The 12843-nt window shown below is 44.1% G+C and overlaps 1 protein-coding gene across 2 annotated transcripts in view; it reads right to left on the bottom strand.

Annotated features, from left to right (window-relative positions):
• Nucleotides 1-3566: 3566 nt before the first annotated feature.
• Nucleotides 3567-12843, bottom strand: part of NSUN4 (NOP2/Sun RNA methyltransferase 4) — a 29677-nt gene continuing 20400 nt past the window's right edge. For both annotated transcript variants that reach the window (XM_004001933.5, XM_012130559.5), the window contains exon 6: nucleotides 3567-12551. In XM_004001933.5, the coding sequence (XP_004001982.1) occupies nucleotides 12275-12551 (277 nt within the window). In that variant the 3' untranslated portion in view covers nucleotides 3567-12274. The remainder of the gene's footprint in view (nucleotides 12552-12843) is intronic.

The raw sequence follows: 12843 nt of genomic DNA, 5'->3' as shown, positions 1-12843 counted from the left end.
TGCATGACTATCCCCGTTTCCTTACCTGTAAAATGAGGATAATAGTACTCCCTCTAATGGCCAATTCTCTAGTACTATTGTAAGACTCAAATGAGCTAATACTTGAAATGCAGCCAGAACAAGGCCTAGCCTATTGTAAGCAATCCATGCATATTAATTATTATATTACTGTTGTTGTTCTTTATTATTAGAATAGAGCCCGGTGCGCTGGAGTCCATGGGGCCCGCAGAGAGTTAGACACTACTTAGCAAATGAACAACAACAAACAGAGACCTACAGAGAGGGTTTTTCTGGCCTGAGAAGCCTAAGTTCAGGAACCAGACTATCTGAGCTCAAATCCTAACTTTGACACTGTGGAACCTTCAGTAAGTCACTCTAACCTCTTGTGCCTCAGTTTCCTTATCTGCAAAATGGGAGCTAATAATAGTGACTCCTTCAAAAAATTGTGAAGATTAAATGAGTTAATTCACGGGAAGAGCTTAGAACAGTACCTGGCCCGTTGTAAGGGCTCAATAAATGTTGATTCATTGTTATTTTAAGCAGAGTCATGATGCAAGTGTTTTGGAAAGGCAATATGGAGGAGCACTGGGAGAGGCAAGCTGGAGGCAGAGATGTGGAATGGGAGAGCAGGGAGACTTGAGAACCCAGCAGGGAAAGGTTTCCAGGGCTCCACCTGTATTATCAGAAAAGCATCTGTAACTCAACACCACACCATTCCAGAAGCCAACACAGCATGCCCTGCACTCAGATGTGTGTTCATATTTGCAGTCACTCAAGCAGGCCCTGATGGGTTTCCTAAGCAGGATCTGGGTCTTCACACACTAACTGGTGACCTTGAGCAAGTCATCCTTCTGTATCCTCAGTTGTTGAGTGGGAAGACAGGTGAGTATCCCGCCAAGTGCAGTTGGAGGTGGGGACAGGGCAGAAAGGATGCGGGGGAGAGCTTGCAGAAGGGAAGGAAGCTTCTCAGATTCCAGAGGGTTTGAAGCCTGTCTTTGTTCTAGGGTGAGAAGAGGGAGTGTGGTCTGATTCTCAGCAACTGCTCTGCTTTGTTTCCCTTCCTTTCTGTGAGTCTTTCCTTAATACAGAAGGGGTGGACAGAAGTAGGGCACAGCCTTGCTCTCAGGAACTCACAGGTCCACAGGTGACACAAGATTACCACACTCAAAAGCACTACCTGTGGAGCATTTTATAATTTTTAAAGCACTGCCAGGTCTTTGGCCTCAGTTGCCTGAGCCCCTCACCGCCTCAGAGGTGGTTCTATTATACTATTATACTCTCCTCAGAGGTAGGGGAGAATTTGTCTTCTCTGGTATATGATTTCAATCCCACACCTTTCTATATCTCTGCTCTGTGCAAAGAGCTCCTCCATCCCTTCAGAAGGGAGCTATTTCCCCACCCCTGCAAATCTGAGCTGAACTTTGCGGCTTGTTTTAACGAACAGAATGCAGTGCACAGGATTCTGTGCTAGTTCTGAGCCTAGGCTACGTCAGCTACAGATTGGCACTTGCCATCTGCCTCTACAAAGATTAAATCGTGAGTCACCACAGCTGCAGACTTGCAGCATCCCTTGAAAGGAATTCAGAGCGGAGAGCAGAACCGAGGTGCTCCGGGGAAAACTGGCAGAATGGGTCTTCAGATAGTTAGATATTTTCAGGAGCTGACTCTATGAGCCCAGTTCTTGTATTTCCTCACATCTGTTGCCATTCAGTCACTAAGTCATGTCCAACTCTTTGCGACCCCATGGATTAATAGCATGCCAAACCTGAGTCGATGTCATCCAACCATCTCAGCCTCTGTCACTCCCTTCATCTCCTGCCCTCAATCTTTCCCAGCATCAGAGTCTTTTCTAGGGAGTTGACCCTTCACATCAGGTGGCCAAAGTATTGGAGCTAAAGTTTCAGCATCAGTCCTTCCAATGAATATTCAGGCCTGACTCTGGTTTGATCTCCTTGCTGTCCAAGGGACTCTCAAGAGTCTTCTCCGTCACCTCAACTCAAAAGTATCCACCCTTTGGCACTCAGTTGTCTTTATGATCCAGCTTTCACATCTGTACTGGAAAAACCATAGCTGTGACCATATGGACCTTCGTTGGCAAAGTGATGTCTCTGCTTTTTGATATGCTGTCTAGGTTTGTTATAGCTTTCCTTCCAAGGAGCAAGTGTCTTCTAATTTCATGGCTGCAGTCACTGTCTGCAGTGATTTTGGAGCACAAGAAAATAAAAGATGTCACTGCTTCCACTTTTCCCCCTTCTATTTGCCATGAAGTGATGGGATCAGATGCCATGATCTTAGTTTCTTTAATGTTGTTCCAAGCCAGCTTTTTCACTCTCTTCTTTCACCCTCATCAAAAAGCTCTTTAGTTCCTCTTCACTGTAGTTTCTTCTCATATCTAGAAAAGCACTAAAATTCTTCATGGTGACTGCTCCCTGTGACTAGCAGAAACTTTCCGCAAAAATAATATGTAGCTGATTGTATATACTCCCCCTTCACTAAAACCACATATATACTGACCTTCCCCCTCTGCCTCTTTGGAGCAGCTTTTCAGAGCTATCTGAGGTGCTGTTTCCTGGGCTATAATCTTCATTTTGCCCCAAAGAAAACTTAGCTCACAAAAATCTCACATTGTGTAATTTTTCAGGCCAGCAGCTGCAAAAGAACTGTTACCTTTCTCTCTCCTGGAACCCTACCACTGCCATGAGAAGCAGCTCAAGCTTGTCTTCCAGAAGATAAGGCCATGTAGCGTAGAGCTTGCTCAGCCCAGTTGTTCCTGCTCAGGCCCTTACACAGGTCCCAGCCACAATGAGAACAGCCAGCCACTTGAATGCAGACACGTAAGTGAGCCTAGCCAACCAACAGACTCAGAATCATAAATAACTTGCCAGTTTGGGGATTGGCTTATTACAAAGCAATAGCTAACTAATCTACCTTCCAATCCCCATCACCCAGATGAGTAACTGAGCCCCACAGACAACCAGGGACTTGCTCAATACTCCATAGTGAATGGGAGCCCACTGCAAGTCAAAACTGGATCTTTGAGACTCACTGCTGCCTCTGTAATCGGGATACAGACACCTAGACTCTAGAACTGTTATCAGACTTCCCTGGTAGTCCAGTGGTTAAGAAAACACCTTTCAGTGCAGGGGACAAGAGTCCAATCCCTGGTCAGGGAACTAAGATCCCACATGCCACAGGCAACTAAGCCCATGTGCCACTAGAGAAACCTACGAACCTCAATGAAGAGCCGATGCAGCCAAAACAAAAACAGAAAACTGTTATCGAAAGTTCCTAGTTGGTAACCTAGAAACACACCAACCATGCCTTACCCTTCATCTGTTTTCCTCAACCTGTTTTAACCCATGCCATCCTTCAAATATACACAATATGCTTTCTCCCTCCTAAATGTATTTGAAACTGGGAGGTAAGTTTCTTCGCTGTTCTGCCCCTGAGTTTCTTCATCTGTAAAATGGAGTACTATCTCATTGGTTATTGAGAATTAAATGAGTTCAAGGGCTAAAAAATAAGAGTAAAATAATGTGACTAAACATGAGCCATAGCAATAGCAATTTTATTAGAGAAATGTTTTATTTTGATCCTGAGAGCTACATATTTTTCACTTGGCTCTGGGGACATCAGTATGAGTATTGAATCAGCTTGTATGCCCTAAGTTTGTATCCAAGACAGTGTGGAAGAAAACATCTTGTAGGTGGCAAACCAGTTTTTGAAAACAAGATATGGAGAAAAGCACATGCCTCCCTTCTTGAGAAGCATCAGTAGGACATAATATATTGACCGCATATTTCACAGAGGGTTTATTCTTGATAGGTTGTACATAAATCAAATCTTAACACATAAATCTATCTTATTTAAAGAACTTACCTGGGGAATCATTCCACAAAGTGAGGATGGCTTTTTACAAAATCACTATACCTTTGAAGGACATTCAGAATTTTGACTAGAGATGGGCAGAATTTTTGCCTAAAACAAACCTGCGCACCCAAGGTTTCCTCAAGTGACTCCAGTCTTTCTTTCTAGGGCTGCATTTTACTGAACCCTGGTACAACCCAAAGAGGGCTCTTGCCCTTGGTTCTCTAGGGCTGGATTCTTTCCTGGCTCTACCAAGGTGAATCCCTTTGAAACCAGAAGGTGTGGGGCTGTTGTCCTCAGTGACTCTGATGTCACTGTACTGAAAGTCTGGATATTCAGCTACCAAGCTCTTTGGCTTCTGCTCAAGCTGGCGACAACTGCTTACAACTTCCGTCACAAATGGTGTCCCCTAAGACAGACAGAGCCCACAGTTCCAGCTGGTGCCCTCATCTGCTTCTGTGAGTTGGGTAAACATACTGGTAGAGTTAAAACTCAGTATCTAATGATGACTGGCAGGCTGTCAGGATGGTAACAGGTACAAAGAACTGTACTAATTTCTCAGCTTTTCTCAAACACTTTAGGCCCCAGGGTTTTTCTCCTTTGAACACCCTTCCTTTGATCTCTAATGACCGATGTTCCTCCATAATCTTCACCCCCACCCTGCAGCACACACTGCCTGGCAAACTTCTATTCATCCTTTAAGACCCAATTTAGGGGCCTTAGGTTCCAGATGGCAGATGAAGTACATGCATTTATCTTCTTCATTAAAATAACAGAAAAACATATTTTTAAAAGAATAACAGAGGTGTTACTGGTAAGCAAACAAACAAAAAGAAGTAAATTTTTAAAAGATAGAAAGCAAGCAGGTGATATCAAACTGAAGGAAAGGAAACAGTCTAAGACACCAGAGGGAGCCAGGGTCTTCCCCCAAGAAAGAGCTGGGGAAGGTCCAAGCAGGAACGGATCATGAGGACAGTCTCGGAATATATAGAGCACTGTCTGGAACTGCTGTGATTTTGGGGCTGTTCCCTGCACCTTCAATAAATAAACAATCCAGCTTCAAGTCTGAAGAAATACTCTCTACACGAAGTGCCCCTGTCTGAGAAGAGCAGCCACTATGGGCATCAGGGCTTGTGAGGAACAAAACAAAGAGGAACTAAGTGACTCTGGTTCCCTAGAACAGACAAAGAAGGGGAAAAAGGGAAAAGGGACAGTGATTTTGTAGGAGTCAACCTGCCCGCTTCTTGGTCACATTCCCTCTCCTGATCAGTCAGCCCTCTGGGTCAGGGAAAAAGCCTCCTGGGAGGTAAGAATGACACAGCTCAGGAAGAAAGGCATACCACCAGTCACTTTGCTAATAGTTCTCTCATCCATTCATCTCATCAAGTGCAGAGGGTTGAGTCCACTTCTGTTCACAGGACAATATCATCATTGATGCATCCAAGTTCCGCTCATATCTTATCTATTTACTCTTTTTGTTTCCCAATCTTATCTTCCCTCCACCCATAAAGCAACTCATAATTTAATGCCTATTTTTTGTTTGTATATGATCTTTTAAAATGTTGTTTTGTAGGCACATATTTAATACCTTTATTGAGATATAATTGGTGTACAATAAACTGCACATATTTAAAGTATACAGTTTTGTGACTTTTTTACATATGTATAGACTTGTATACATTACTACTGGCCACTCCTTCAGAGTTAGCGAGCCCTCACGCCTTGGGGGTGTACTATATTTTGTTTACCAAATTAAATTCTGAGCCATAATTGGTATCTTTACTACTGTAAAGATAGCCATCATCCCCAAGTTTCCTCGTGATCCTGTGTAATCTAGCTTTCTCCAGGCAACCACTGTCTGTTGTCACTATAGATTGGCTTGCGTCTGATATTTTCTATTCTTTTGTTACAAATATACATAAAATAGATAAGTAACAAAGATTTACTGTATACTATAGGAAACTATATTCAATATTTCAGTATCTTGTAATAACCTATAATGGAAAATAATTTTTTTAAGTATCATATATGTGTATGCATATACATTTCTGAATCATTTTTTGCTGTACACCTGAATCTAACATGATATCATAAATCAACTATACTTCGATTTTTAAAATATCAGTGAGAAAATAAGGAGCTGGTCCATGCCTGCTCTATCAGTGAAAAAAGACCAAGTTAGGGGCTTCCCTGGTGGTCCGGTGGTTAGGACTCCATGCTTTCACTGTTAAAGGCCCAGGTTCAATCCTAAGTCAGGGAACTAAGATCTTGCAAGCTACACAGCCAAAAGAAAAAAAAAAAGGAGACCAAGTTATACTTCAGTAACTACACAAACTCTCAGAGGCTGAACACAGCATCTTTCACTCTCACTCCACGTCTAATGCAGGTCCAAGGAGGTTCTGCTCAACAGTCACTTAGGTACTCAAGCTGATGCAGGTTCCATTGTAACTCCATTATCACTGTGGTGGGAATGACAAGGCAAACTCAAGGTTCACTCTCAACGCTTCCATCCAGAAATATAGAAGACACCGCTTCCACTAATACTTCATAAAGCAAATCACATAGCTAACCACAGAGGTAGAGGAGAGGCAACCCTTCTGAGGAAGAGGAGTAACCTTTCCTTCAAGAAGAGCAGTAACTATTTCTGAAAAGTCCTCATGCCTCCCATACCCACAAAATTGACTCCATGACCACAAATAAATCATGTTTGTGAACCACAGTTCAGAGAGCACTAGTTTAAAGGGAGACTGGTGACTCAGCTGGTAAAGCATCTGCTTGCAATGCAGGAGACCCAGGTTCTATCCCTGGGTTGGGAAGATCCCCTGGAGAAGGAAATGGCAACCCACTCCAGTACTCTTGCCTGAAAAATTTCATGGACAGAGGAGCCTGGGGGGCTACACCCCATGGGGTCGCAAAGAGTCGGACATGACTGAGCGATTTTACTTTTTTTTTTTCCCCCCAGTGGCAGAGACATCCTTGACTCAACGGATAGAGGGCGTTTACAGGCCTCAAGCAAGATCCTGGAGCAATACTCTACCACGGTTGGCCAGGACTTGACTGCAGTCTTTGCTGCCAGGGGTGTGTGCTCAGCCGCTCAGTCATGTCTGTTTGTGACCGCATGGACTACAACCTGCCAGGCTCCTCTGTGCATGGAACTTTCCAGGCAAGAATACTAGAGTGGGTTACCATTTCAAGGAGAATCTATGTGAGGCTGGCTCACTGATTACAGGGAAACTAGCAGAAGGGCAGGCTCCTCACCACCCCTTTGATAAGCTGTCACAGGGTCTACAGTTGGAATATGGCCTGGGGCAAGTATGCAGGAAGGGCAGGTGAGTAGGGTGCAGGTGAAGCAGGTGCAGGTCAAGCAGGGGAGGTACAAAGGGCAAGAGAACAGCCATTTCCTGGCTTAATGCTCCCAGTTGTTCTTTCCAGGATGGCACCTTCCATTGCCTCTCCATCCTGGTCACCTTTCTGGGTACATCTGATTTTGCCAGCGTGCCTCCTGGTGTGGCACCTCAAACTTCAGTACGAGCAGCAGGGAGTTCCACAGCTCCATTTACTCACAGAGGGGAGGGCTAAGGAAGCTTAAGTACTGGACTGACATTGAGAATCGTTTTCTGTTATGTCGTTATTTATCTTCCTCATTCAGCAACTACTATTGATAATTATATTCCCAGTGGGAGGCCCTTGGAAATCTGATCAGTTCACTTCCCAGCTTAAAACTCCTACAATGGCTTCCAATTACTCCAACTATTCACGGCTTCAGAGCCTGCTGACTTCCACCTGTTCTCTAACCTATTTCACAAGCATCCCCTTCTCTCCATGCTGAAACATACCAGACCTTTCAGGTTCCAGAATGTACTCTCCTGTCTCAGAAGCTTCAGGCACATGGCCCCTTATCTCTGCTGGAAGATACCTCTCATATACACACATCCCTCTCCTCCTCATCCCCAAGGTCTGTCTGAACACGTCTTCCTCCGGGCCACCCAGGTGGCTCAGTGGTAAAAGAATCCATCTACCACCCTCCCTCCTGTGAGGGAGACACAGGAGACATGGGTTTGATCCCTGGGTCGGGAAGATCCCCTGGAGTAGCAAATGGCAACCTGCTCCAGTATTCCTGCCTGGAAAATTCCATGGACAGAGAAGCCTGGTGGGCTACCCTGTCCCCTACTCCATGGGGTCAGAGGTGGATATGACTGAGCACACACGCACTCCACCACACTACATTAGGTCTCCCAGGTAATAGGCACTTTACACCTCTCTCAGTACTTTGCTCCCTTGTAATTTACTTGTCATTCACTTGTAGTTTCTTTTCCATCTTGCCCACTAGGTTGTACCTCCCTTGAGAAAAACGACTTGTCTGTTCTGTTCACCCCTCTCTCTAGTATCTAGGATTACGTCTACCACATGATAGTCTGTACTTACACCTTATATGTACCAAACATATTGGCGCTAGGGGGTTAGAGATACAAAAATGAATACGAGGCTTCTTGCCCCGAATAAGTCTCAGTTCAGGGCTGTGGTGAGGAGAGAAACCACACAAGGGAAGCGTTATATTCATAACATATACAGAGGGCAGGGGAAGCACAGAAAAAGAACAACTCAGTCTGCTTTAAAGGAATCAGAGAAGGCTTCCTGGAGGAGATGGAAATGTGGGCTAGCAAGAACAGAGAAAAGGGCATTTAGACAGAAAAGACAATGTATCGTGACACAGAGGTCACAGGGGATAGGTTACACTTGGGATACACAAATGACTTGTGAGAGAAGGGTGCACTGGGGGGTAGGGAGATGAAACACAATCAACAACCAGGGGCCAGGGCAGAGTTTGAACTTGACCCTGCAGGCAATGCAGAAAGAACAAAGTATTATAAGCAGGTAAGTAAATGACAGATTTGGGTTTTCCATGTGTCAATCTTTGTTGCTGTGTAACAAATCATCCCCAAACTCAGTGGTTTAAAATCAACCATGCTTAGAATCATCACTAAGTTATATTGGTCTTGACTGGGGTCACTTATGCAGTTTGGGTTATTTAACCAATTAGCTGAAGTTAGGTCTTAGCTTGGTGTCCATCACATGTCTCCCGCCGCTAGCCTGGGCTTCTTCACATAACAGTAAAAAAGAGCCAAGGTAACTAAGGTCCGTCTAGTCAAGGCTATGGTTTTCCTGTGGTTATGTATGGATGTGAGAGTTGGACTGTGAAGAAGGCTGAGTGCCGAAGAATTGATGCTTTTGAACTGTGGTGTTGGAGAAGACTCTTGAGAGTGCCTTGGACTGTAAGGAGATCCAACCAGTCCATTCCGAAGGAGATCAGCCCTGGGATTTCTTTTGGAAGGAATGATGCTAAAGCTGAAACTCCCATACCTTGGCCACCTCATGCGAAGAGTTGACTCATTAGAAAAGACTCTGATGCTGGGGGGGGATTGAGGGAAGGAGGAGAAGGGGACGACAGAGGATGAGATGGCTGGATGTCATCACTGACTCGATGGACTGAGTCTGAGTGAACTCCAGGAGTTGGTGATGGACAGGGAGGCCTGGCGTGCTGTGATTCATGGGGTCGCAAAGAGTCAGACACGACTGAGCGACTGAACTGAACTGAACAGTGAAAGCTGCAAGGCCTCTTGAGGCCTAAACTTAGAACTCACACAGCATTCATTCCACCAAACTTAATTGGTCAAAGCAAATCATACAGTTAGCCCAGATTAAAGGGGTGAGGAAACAGACTGTGTCTTAGTGAAGGAAATGGCAAAGTCATATTGCACTGGGACAGGATGTGACATTTAAAACTTAAAATACCAAGTATTAGCAAGGCTGTGAAACAAAGTACTCTGTATTTGGATTGAATCACCATGCTCTATGTGAGGAATCTCAGCTGTGAGAGAGCTCAAATCAGAAGTTCCTAGCAGGGTTTTGTAGTCAAGTTCTGGTCATGTAGTCAAGTCACACGTATGTAACCAGTTACACCAGTTGTAAACGGTCAGTAAATCAAATAACCCTGGGAGTCACCAGGGGAATTTCAGATTTAAATAGCACAACAGAAATACCAATGCCTTTATCTGGGCCAACAGTGAAAAACCAAACATTCAGATAGACAGAAAGAGCTTTTCCAATCCAGCTGTAAATCAACTCTCTTCCATAATGTGAAATTCTAGAATAGGCAAAACTATAGTGACAAAAAGCAGATCAGTGATTACCTGGAACCAGGGATTAGGGAAAGGAATTAAGTGCAAAGGAGCACAAGAAAACATTTTAGGAGATGGAATTATTTTCTATATTTTTATGGTGATGATGGTTATACTATTATAAGGAATTATCAAATACATTTAAATGGTATATTTAGTACTGATAAATTATACTGTGTGTAAATAATAACAAAAAAGAAGAAAAAAATTCTTAAGTATCATGCTACATTTAATCTTTGGGACTAAACATTTAATATCTTATTGCTAAGAATCATTCATATTGTTATGGGTCACTGTAGTTTACTTGTTTCAAAACTGGTATAATATTCCCGTGTGAACATTCCAGTTTTTGTCCACTCTCTTGCTCATGCATATCTGGGTTTGCTTTTGTGACCAGGGCTGCTACGAAAACATTATTGTATGTATCTCCTGATGTACATGTAAGAGTTTCTCTTGGATTTATCCCTAGTATTGGAATAAGTGAGTTGTAGGTAAACGTTCAATTACAGGAGATAATCAAACTATTTTCCAAAGCAGATCTCTGCTTTCCTTATCTGCGTCTCTCTGTCCCCAAATAGACTTCGACCCCAAGTGCAGAGACACTAGTCCCTTGAATTATCACTGCTTAGCATTTAATTAGCACCAGGCTGGCTACCCAGGAGGCCAAGGGAAGAAACCCAGGCACCTAAGGCCTCCAAGCCTCAGCAAGTACTGAATGTTGAGTAAACAGCAGGCAGGAACCAAACAGCACACATGGAAGCTAATTAGAGTCCTACTCCCTGGAGCTCCATCTTTCTAGCTTTACTTGATTTTGAGTCTGAAAGATCTTTCAGGGCCCTCGGTTATGATGCAAATTCCAAAAAAGGAGAAGGCTTAACCTCATCTAAAATCCTTCTCAGCTGACACCTCTAATACCCAAACAATGATTAGCACGAAAGGCTTAAAGAACAAAAGGAGACACAGAAAGAGGAAGAGAAGGGTTAAGGAAAGTAGGAAGAATCCTCTTCCATGCAAGAATCAGTTTTTCAGAAAAAAAATTTAATAAAAAAAGTAGTATCTGCAAGTGACCATAAGCAATTTTTAATATCCCTACCTTTAAAGAACTGCCTTCTTTGTGCTAAAGTTACAAAAACAACACAACTAACAGTCAGGCATTACATGATGTAATATTGCTCCAAACACACTGTGTAAGATGAGAGCCTGTGATGCTGGGAGAAGAGCTCTAAGGGATTTAGGGGTTAGCCAGAGAACTAGCACCAGAGCTCAGTCATGGACCCGGAACAAGAGAAAAAAAAAAACAACTGAAGATAACAAAATAAGACATTAGGCAATTCCTAGGTGCTCAGAGAGCTGCCATTCTGAAGAATGAAGAGGCCTCATTTTCTCCCACAGTCCCGAACACTACATCCCCAGCAGTTCCCTGGCCACTGAGCTCGATGGCGCCTTGCACCACATACTTACTAGAGGAATACTTACTAGAGGAGTGAACAAGGGCAGAAACACACAGCAGAGTATCACAGCCTGTGACAGAAGCAGCTTCCCAGCCACATTTGGGCAACAGTGCTGTTAATAGTAGGAGGATGCCTGAATTATTCGGCTCTGGAGAGCTTTCTTGATGTTAAGTAAGCAGATTATAATGCACTGGCTTAACATTTTCAGTTACTCGTTCCTGAAATCAGATCATGGGCCATATGGAGAAACTTGGCAGGCTGGTGTAGGTACTTCAACTGCTCAAGACTTATCATGCAAAACCCAAGTGTGAGAAGGGTTCTGTAACCAGAGGCCTGTAACCAGGCTGAGGTCCTGGACTCTGGGTACCTGAGAGCTAGTGCTCAGTAGCAGCAGCTGGTACAAGAGGAACTAAAAAAACTTGGACGGACATGAGATCCCCCCAACTTCAGCCCCAGCTCGATGGAGCTTCAACAATTTTATTGGCTAAACACTTCTTCCCAAGTTTACAGGATACTGGTTCCTCCTCCTAAACCCCTAATGGGGCAGGAACCTTTAGCACAGGCTCAAAGATGGGGCGCGGGGATTGGAAGTGGGTTGTAATAAGTGAGTTAGAAATCTGCTGATGCTCCACAATTGGAGAGCAGGACAGAAAAACTCCTACTTCCTACTGCTGAAAACCATCTATAGAAAGACTTGAATGGGATGGAGATTTACCACTGGTCTCCACAAGAGTTCACCCAGTCTTCCTACACCAGGACTTCAGGAGCAGGGCAATGCTACGTCATTCTACACATTTTGCAAAAGTACATAGGCCCAAAATTGGCCATGAGGTTTGGGATTACCAGCTCCCCAACCTGGCAGGATGGGAAGAAAGAAAACGTGTTCATGAAAAGCTTTCGGAAGTGAGTCAAGTCTTCCACATGAACCTTAATGCTGTATTGATTGTCCAGGAGCTCGATGGCGCCTTGCACCACATACTCATTCTGTAAATGTGAAAGTGAGCAGGTAGAATAGACAACGTGGCCTCCTGGTTTGGTGGCAAGGAGTCCAGCCCTGTAAAAAGAGAGAGAGAGAGAGAGTGGCAGTGACTAATGAGCTTCTCAGAAGCAGAAGGGCAACCGAATAAGCTGGAAGGATGGGGGTGCCAGCTGTGGGATGGGTGACTGTGTTAGCCTCTGCATGCCTTCCACAATGACATCATCTAAAAAGCTGTTCTCAAAGCAGAGAGCAACCTAACCTTACTCCATGGGCTCTCCTCCAGAGGCTGTCTTGAAACAGTCACCTGATCTTTGACTCCAGTTATAGACCAAACTCTGATACTGGCTATGAACCAAGTTCTTATCCC

Source organism: Ovis aries, chromosome 1 (assembly GCF_016772045.2).
Source record: "Ovis aries strain OAR_USU_Benz2616 breed Rambouillet chromosome 1, ARS-UI_Ramb_v3.0, whole genome shotgun sequence".
In the NCBI taxonomy this organism is placed as follows: Eukaryota; Metazoa; Chordata; class Mammalia; order Artiodactyla; family Bovidae; genus Ovis; species Ovis aries.
The sequence above is the reverse complement of the archived record's forward strand: the minus strand, read 5'-3'. Positions and strand labels throughout refer to the sequence as shown.